The 10003-nt window shown below is 25.0% G+C and overlaps 1 protein-coding gene across 1 annotated transcript; it reads right to left on the reverse strand.

The window, feature by feature from the left end:
• Positions 1 to 6730: 6730 nt before the first annotated feature.
• jun (protein) lies at positions 6731 to 7768 on the reverse strand. The gene is given in 1 exon segment (NM_001280839.1): positions 6731 to 7768. A coding segment is annotated over 1 exon segment (1038 nt).
• Positions 7769 to 10003: the final 2235 nt, after the last annotated feature.

The raw sequence follows: 10003 nt of genomic DNA on the forward strand, positions 1-10003 counted from the left end.
AGTTAGTTGACAATTAGTTCATTTTCTGTAACTCAAATAATCAGTAACGATTCTTGAGTTAAAAAGTCATTAACTGAAAAACGAGTAATTAAGAGATTGCGTATAAAGCTGCTTTATTTGTAGAAAAGTATTTAATTTTTTTTTATTGACAAAAGAATTTGAAAAAGTTCATAAATTTTATATAATATTTTATATTGATTAAAATTCATTTTTATTTTAAAGTGAAATGTTAAAATTGGCGGTCAAAAGAGAAGAGTTTTTTTTTGTTTTTATGTTTAAAGTAGCAAGATAAAAGGACGGTCAAAAGAAAAGGGAAAAGACAAGGGTTTATATTATATTATTATTTTTGGACTTTTAGGACCCGAAGCCAAACCTAACCACAGCCTCACGAGTTATCGGGTTGGTAATAGAAAGAAAAAAATGTTTTTTGTGCAGTTGAACAATTATGTAAACCTATAAGATATTCCAAAAGGTGGAGACAATAATTGCTTTCCTTGCCGAGAGTCTGCTTACGCACATTAGTACATCCGCAACATGGTAGCGTAGCTGTGATTCTTTTCATATAGGTAAGAAATATAAGATGAATATAAGAATTATAAAAATTATTGTGCATACTTTTTCTACTTAACAAGTTTCAACAACAAATTCATTAAACGGCTGATAGTAAAAAAGTTATCAATCCAAATGTTGTCATTTACTTACCTATGGCATGTATTCCACTATTCATGCTTTCTAGAAATAATTTTAGCTTAGTATTTCTTTAAAAAAAATGGATGTTTTTTCTGATCTTGTGAATACTAACATACATTTTTGAAATCAACAATAATTTTTTTAATTTCTGAAGAATATCAAAGATTTAAAATCTTTACAAATGTACTATTTTTAACTAATATATTATTTGTATATATTTGAGGGGTCCAGTGAAAGAGAGGCACTGTTCCATATTTTGGTTGCCTTAATCGGTCAAAACTATCTGTAGATAATTTAACGGATCAAAGCAAAAGACGGATTAGTTTAGAAATTTATGCAAAATTTATAGTAACAACATAAACATTTGTTTTCTTTTTGTAGTTATTAAGGTACTCCCAGAAGAATTTACGATCTTATCACAGAGTACCGTGGAAAAGCATTTGAAACTCTTAGTGGGCTAGAGCTGTCGTATAGCCCTGGACTTCCGTGTTCTGAGCCAGAACTCTAACCACTTCGCCACGGCTGCTGATTACACATTAAGCAGATGTGGTAAATTGTGATACTTTCATAAATATAAATGCATCAATCAGCTGTTAATAAGAAAAACTTTAACGATTGACCTACAAGTGAAATATAAACTAAAATTCTTGATTAAGAAATAGCTGGCACAATATTTTTCTAAAATGTCTATACCTTTTTCAATCAACTTTACTCTTCCTAATAGATCTGCTAATGTTAGGAAATGTTTTGCCAGACTGAAGATTACCAAACATTATCTGCGATCTATAATGACAAACGTTAATCTAGGTTGGCAATTATTTCAACTAAACGTATATTTGCTAAGAGCATTAAATTGTTTTGCTTCAATAAAATCTCTCAGAGAATAATTTTTATAAACTAGAAGGTAAACTTTTTTATCCATAATTCTTGTTTATGGTGATATGGATGGTTAAGCGCCAAACCAGCCTATACAACAAAGTTGAAAAAAAATTAGTTTATATAAAAAATAATTTATGTAGTGTTTCTTTGCAAACAACAAATACTATAATTAAAATTTTTTAGTGCGCTGAACTGCAATTACTTTTAATTTCTTCGGTTTAGTGGCTTTTGTTAAAGACCTTTAAACTTTGCGTAAAATTATCTCATTTCAATATATTTGTTGTATAGGCTGGTTTGGCGCTAAGTCATCCATATGTATTTTAGTATATAAATTATATCTTTATCCAACTAAACCATCGAAGTAATATCAGATGTTACTCATTTTATTAAAATTAACTGTTTTTTCAAATAAACTTAGTAAACTCAAATTTAATAATGTTTAGTGCTGGTGAATGTAATATTTATGGTAGAATTTATTTAAAGCATCGACAAAATACATCATACGTGCAATCCTCAAAAAACATTTTTTGAGTGTGATTATACCCTCTCAACCCTAGCCATTGTTATTCTTTTCATTCTGTCCTACTCATTCTTTCAAACCCCATCTCTTTCCCACGACATTAAAACAGATGGTGGACATATCTTTTGCTATTATTACAACATATTATAATTGAAATTATTATCTAACTTAAACAAAAAAATTTAATAAAATATTTCAGTAAATAATTTTAAACTTAAAATGAATTATTTTCACATTAACTAAAAATCTGATCCAACAAAAATCTTAACTTTATAAGATTTTATTCACTCTAAAAGCTACATACAATGTTGTAAATTTAAAGAAAATTTAAAGAAATCTAAAAAAAGTTATTTTGAGGTTACATGGCTACAAACAACCACTATTTAATTTGGGAGTTACTAGAAAGTAAAAAACAGTGTAAAAGAGCAAGAGGCCGATTGATAATAAATATTAAAAATATTGTGAATGACGCAAAAAATCAAAAAAATTAAAAAAAAGAAGCTATTTATAATATTACTGCATGAACTGCTTATTTACGTTTTAAAATTAAAGAGAACTAGGGAGGACTGAGGAGCAAATTATACAAAAGTGTTTTGCTTCATCCATATTGAAATTTTCACAACTTGCAGCTGGTACTCATCTGGTTTTACATTCAGAGACTTTTTTATTTTTTGGCAAAGAATCTTTTACAAAGCTAATTTCTTATACTTATCAAAGACAAAATTCAAAAAAAAAAAGGTTGGACTTTTAAATGATAATATAATCAATCTTTTAGATAAATATGTTCATAGATTTTGGCAAAGAAATTTGTTACACGATAATAAGCTTTTATTACAAAATAATAAATTTTTTATTGTTTATTAACGTGTCATTTGATACTTAAGTAATATATAATATATTGCTAACATCAATGATATTTTTGATAATAATGCTATAAATATAATATTATTATAAAAAATATTAGTAATTTTAATTTAAACAGATTAAAAAAAAGGGGATAAATTTTTTTTGTATATATACTTCAAGGTGTATATACAAAAAAGGTCGTAAATTTAAAACAACAATAACTACAACAACAACAACAAAAAAAGTTTACAAAAAGCATCTGGTTTGATTTTTCAAGGTTATATGCAAATCTTATTAATGAAAAACAACTTCAAAGTTTTTTCAAAAATATTTTTTATATGACTAAAACTAAACGCTATAATTTAAAAGCGACTAACTCTCTGTCACTCTAAGTTCTTAATTACTCTTGGTGGACTCACTCTTTAGAAATAAAATAAAACAATAAGTTTGATTACACATTTTAAAATGCGTTATAAAAAAATTACATATTTGACCTCGGCATTACTAAAAAAGTCTGATTTTTAAAGTCTTATTTTCAAAGCTTTTACTTATCTCAAACAAAATACTATCTTCGGTTTAGCTTGGTTTATGTATACTTTAGTTGAAATATGAGAAACAAACAAATTTTGAACGAGGAAGCATTATTGATAATGACTGGAAAAATATGTAAATGATATTAAAGAGATAAGGTAATCAAGTGTAGAACGTAGAAGTCTATTGGCTTCTTGTTTGCCTCGGTCATTGTTTTATAAGCTAAAAAATGCTGTAAAAACTATATTGATCAAAAATAAACTAAATTAAAAAACTTTAATTTAGGTTGTAGTTGTAGAAATTTTTTTTTCTTCATAAAATCTCTGAATAGTTTTCTGCTTATACTTTTTATTATTATATATTTTTATTATTATTTTATTACTTTCTGTACTAGATTTAGTTTTTCAACATTAACTTCTGTACAAGATTTAGTATATCAACATTAACTTCTGTACAAGATTTAGTTTTACAACATTAACTTCTGTACAAGATTTAGTTTTACAACATTATTTTTTCAACATATAATGTATGATATCTTTAGCAGACATGCTAACATACTAGATTTTAACAGTACAGGTTCTGCCTAATGTTAGCATTTTGCAGTGTTATCTGTAAACTTTTTTTTGGTCATTGCTTCTATTAATAATTAGATGTCAAACAGTTTTCTATATTAAATATAAAAATTCAGTGTTTTCAGTGTTAACCAACTTATTTGGTGATAATTGACAAATTTAGGAGTAGTAATAAATGCTTGTTAGATGTACTCTTCTACCATTTATTTAATTCTACCATTAAGTGTCAAGCGTTTGAACCATTTATTACGTGTCAACCAATTTTACCATTAATCATCTAAATATTTTAATTACTAGTTTAGAAAAAAAATGCACTAACAAGTTTTTTATAAATAATTAAATATAATATGCATAAATTAATCAAAAACATCAGTGTTTAAATTATTAAAATACACATATGCATAAATTAATCAACCACATAAATGCTTTATTAATCAAATATACGAACTTAATCAAATATACGAAAGCATTAATTAATTAAATGCTTGGGCATTTAATTAATATATGCTTTAAGGGAAGGCTACTTAAACTTTCTTTTTTTGTTTGTTTAAAGTATCTTTCTTTTTTTTTTTGCCACGTTTCTATTTTCCAGTAGCCAGTATAGTCTCCTTTTTTTGGTTAAAAAACATCAACACACGTTAGTAAAATGTTATTAGTGCAATTAAATAATAAATTAATAAAAAAAAGTTAGTACTAAGTTTTTTATTTAAGTAAAGTCTAATTCTATGTTCATTTCTAATTTTGTTTTAGTTTATTGCATTTCAGACAGGTTTGGTTCTATGTTAGTTTATTTGATTAAAGCAAAGTTTTCAGGTCAAATTTTATAATCAAAATTTACCAGTTATACCTTGTTTATAAATTTAAAATATTTTTGGGATATGCTGGAACTTTGAAGTATCTCAAATATAGATGAGTAAGATAGGTACATGGAAAGACTATATTGCCAAAAATCAAGAGATAAAAAATATTAATAAAACTGTCATTATTAAAATAATACGCTAATATTGCGTATTATTTTATTAATAACTGTTACAATGTACCATTGAAATGTATTACGATATAATATGACTAAAAGGTCGAAAAGGCTTGAATCTTATTACTTAATGGTCAACCAGCTTTTACAGCTTTGCGCAGAGATAACTTTTAATTTCAAATCTTGAATCTGATTTTGTTAAAATAACCAGTAAATAAGTAAGCCAACCCATCACAGATAAAAAAAACTCGATATAGTTACACTAATAATAACAATAATAGAGAAAAAACAAGCTAACATTAAATGAAAAACATAAACAAAAAACAATATATTTATATAGTAATCCATCATGGCTGCTTATTTACTGTGGTTAAGCAATCAGGTTTAATGATTGTGATCTTGGATTTAAAATTTTATTATGTCCAATAACTTATCAACCCAAAGAAAATTAAATAACTTAAAAATGATAAAAATTTTATTTGATATTTGCTAAGCGCAAACAAAAAACTTTTTATGATAAAGAACCTTCAAGTATCCGACAAAAATATTTATACAATATATTTCTAAAATAATCTGATAAAAATAAACAAGATTATTTAGCGAGCAAGGAAGTATTAAAATCAAATTATTTATTCGCTATATAGAGCAAGCCATAAGACGATTATTTTATGAAAACGCAATTATATTCTTTAATAACTTCCTGGATAAAAACATGTTATTTAAAACTATAGCCTCTAATGAATTTTTTAGAAGAACTTGTAATAAAGAATTTAATAATGCATCGAAGAAAGGATACGCTCTCATTTGAATTATCAATCCGTCTAATCACATGAATAAACCAAGATAAATTGCACAAGGCATTTTAAATATTAATTGTGATATAGTTCCTTGATGAAAAATTTACGTGGAGTTTTTCCTTGCTTCCGTTTAGTAGTTATTCCCAATGGAAATTTAAAAAAACACACAAGTATTTTACGAATTTTAATTTCGATTTCTTTAATACATAAATAGTCGCAAATAAACTTGCATATTTTTCTCTTCATATAAACAAATCTCTTTTAATAAACTCTTCAAAGTGTATGTATAAAAATTGTAACAGAAAAAAGGAAAATAAAAAAAGCACAAATATATCCAACATTTATAACAAAACTTAAAAAAGAATCCTAAATTAAAAAAAAAAATGTTTAAAAATAAAAATTGGATACACTTATAAATAAAAAAATGTTTTGTATAAAATGTACAACCAATATATACTAAAATACAAAGACATGAAAAGTTAGCAAACCTTTTTTTAAATTGCAACTTTTTATTGCTATTTTCAATTTATTGCAAGTCAAATGTAACTTTTTTCATAATCATAAATTTAAAAGTTAATGAAATCAGAATTTCAAAAACATTTGAAAGAAGAAACTATTATTGCAAATTTAAATAAAAAAAGTCAGAAAAGCAAATAAACATGAACAAAACAGTAATTCCAACAAAAAATTGATAAATAAGGAATTCAAAGATAAAAACATATTGCAAATTCTTTTGTTCTTCGTTTTTAATAGTATTTACTATATTGTATAAATAATAATACAATTTATGTATTGGAACTTAAAACACTCCTTTTAAATAATCTTCTACGTAATTATTAGCACGTACTACAAAGTCTCCTATTAGCAAAAATATACTTCAACATGTTTCTTTTTAAAAAGTCAAAAAATATATAAAGGATAACTAACTATCAAGATCTGCATCTTTATAAAATACTTGACAACCCTCATTAACATGATGCATTACTTGCTGTTTAAGTTCACAAACTTGCATTCTAAGCTTGCTAGCAAGATTAGTTAGTTCAGAGTTTTTATTTTTTAATTCTTTAACTTTTAGTTTTAAGGTTTCTTCACGTTCAATTTTACGCTTACGACATCTCTGTGCAGCTAATCGATTTCTTAACTTTTTTCTTTGATGTTTTATGTGCTCCTGTGCATCTAAATCAATAGGATTCATTTCAAGATTTACACTTGAAGTTGAAGAACCCACAGATGGTGGCATATCATCTTCAGTTTTAATTTCAGAAACTAATGAGTTATTTGAAGGAGGATATAATAAGTCTGAATTTATTTTAGAATGAGAAGTTCTTTCAATATTGCATTGCTGAGATTTTGAAATGTAATAATTTGATTTTGGCAATGAATCCAAACCAATTGTAGAAGCAACATCTACTGATGTTGCTGTAGAATATTTTATTGAATTTAGTTGCGACTGGTTATCATAATGGTTGCCATTAGCTGTAATAACAGGAACAGTGTTTAAATTATGATCAACCTGACCCCATTTTGAAACATTAGGCAAGCTATTACTTGTTGTAATATGTTGATAAGTTGGTAAAGATGAAGAAATAGCAGTTTGATTTAGGTTACTGCTTCTTGAAAAATTCCATGCTTTTGTTAACGGAGAGTCTTTAACATCGTTTTCTTGTTGTAATTTTTGAAGTGCTTCAATAAAACCTCGTGCAAAGCTTTCTTGATCTTCTACATGATCCCCTACTTGAGAAAAACTTGTATTTCCGATTGTTGGAGTGGGTATAAATCCATTATTTTGTATAATTAACTTTTCTAACTCTGGACTACCAAGTTTTAAAAGTTTTAAATCAGGACTTTGAAGAAGAGCAGCTGATGGCTGCAAAAATTTTCTTTTTCGGCTACTTACTGCTGATCTGCCTCCGTTTAAATTAAGGCTCAGTGCACTTTTGTCGTAATTTTGTTGGCTCATTACCAATCTATCGTAAAAAGCAACTTGTGACATAACAAATATAAAATATGAACACTTTATTCAGTGAATGTCTTCGTTGACGTGTTTTACGAACAATACACTCTTCTCTATTATAAATTCTTCTATGGTGTTTTTCTTTTCTATTTTCGCTCTTTCACAAATCTATCGATGACTTTAGGAGTATGAGTAATGATTTATTATCAGACGGACTTTTATTAGGTTTCTCAATCCTATTGGCTTATAAAATAATAAAAATTATTGATTGGTTAAACTTTAATATAATTATTCGTGGTCAGCTGTGTTGAAAAAATAGTACTTAAATTGTATTTAAAATGTTGATGAAAATAAATCCACGCTATGACGCAATTTATAATATTTTTCTCGGTTGCATTCGTTTCATTATCCGCTAATCCCTAAGTCGTCACAACGAATTATTCCTTACAAGGTGTTTTGCATAACAAATGTTTTACTTTATTTTTAAAATAGCGCTATAGATACTTAAGTAAATATTTTTTAAAGTGATGTCATCTAAAAGACAATGCATTTATTTTTATAAAACAAACATTTTGTTTAGCAATAAAGATTAAACTTTAACTACATCTATTTTGAATGAATTACAGTATTTATATATGAAAACATACTTTTACAAACGCGAGATTTAAAATGTAAAATAATTTAATCTAATTTATATACTGATTTTTTATTTTTTTAAATTTTTAATATAAGTTTGTTTAGCTCTTATTTTAACAACATGTTCATCTATAATTAATATGAAACAAATTATAGATACTAATTGCAACTGTTATTACTGTCTTGTTTATAAACATATTTTATTTATTAAATTGAATATATATATATATATATATATATATATATATATATACATTTATACACATGTATTTATATATATATATATATATATATATATATATATATATATATATATATATATATATATATACATATATATATATATATATATATATATATATATATATATATACTATATATATATATATATATATATATATATATATATATATATATATATATATATATATATATACATATATATATATATAAAATATAAGTACAATTTTATTTTTTTATAAACAAAATATATATATATATATATATATATATATATATATATATATATATATATATATATATATATATATATATATATATATATATATATACACATACATACATATGCATATACATATAGATATACATATAATATAAGAATATTTTCATTTTTATAAACAAAATATGTATATAAACATGACAATAATAACATCTATTACTACTGTCTATTATCTGCAAAGAAAATCTTTTTTCATAATTTTAGGTGCAAAAACATTTATTATAACAACAACAATAATAATAAGCCTTAGGAATATTGACGTTTCAGATAGGACACTTATAAGCATTGTGTAAACTTCAAATTTAGTTATGTTCATGCTTATGTCAAATGAAAATGGTTTGCAAACATACAAAAAAAAAAAAAAAATTCGCGGTGATTAGAGACTGGGAACAGAAATACCCCCAAAAAAGTTTACACTTTCTGTAAATAAAGGTAATAAGTTAAAAATATTTCATCTCCAAAGTATGTATTTTTATTCCCTAAATTTGAAATTCAATAACAGATTTAAAATATCCTATAAAAAATTATTAATTGAAATTCGATTTAACTTTTTAATGTTTGTTAACGGTGTAAAGTTGTGACTCTCCCCAAAGTGAAAAGGTTTTTTTTAAATAAATGATATCTTAGCTAAAGCTAGATCAAAGTAGTATCAGAACGTTTGTTTTCAAAACAAGAAGTACTAAATTTAATCTAAAGCTTGTTTATGGTTAGATAGGGTTAAACATGTTTTTCTTCGCAGCAGCATTGATCATGAAGGTTTGTGTTTCAGAGTTATAAGACCGAGAATCGTTACCTTAGAGATTAACTTGATTATTGGGGCCTCACTTGGTAATGAAAGGCAAATAAACAAGAAAATAGTTAAAGTCTTTTGAAAATAAGTTGTTTCACATATTGTTTAATTTAGTAAAAGTAACACTTTTAACTAACGTAAACAATTTAAAAATTTAAAAGTGCTGTTTTATTAAATTATAAATTAACAACAATCAAAATATATTTAAAAGTTAAAAGTAGTTTGACTATACATATATAAAAATCAAAAAACACAACAAAAACCACATCTATCTGCTTATAAGCGTCGACAATAA

This window comes from Hydra vulgaris, chromosome 07 (assembly GCF_038396675.1).
Source record: "Hydra vulgaris chromosome 07, alternate assembly HydraT2T_AEP".
Taxonomy (NCBI): Eukaryota; Metazoa; Cnidaria; class Hydrozoa; order Anthoathecata; family Hydridae; genus Hydra; species Hydra vulgaris.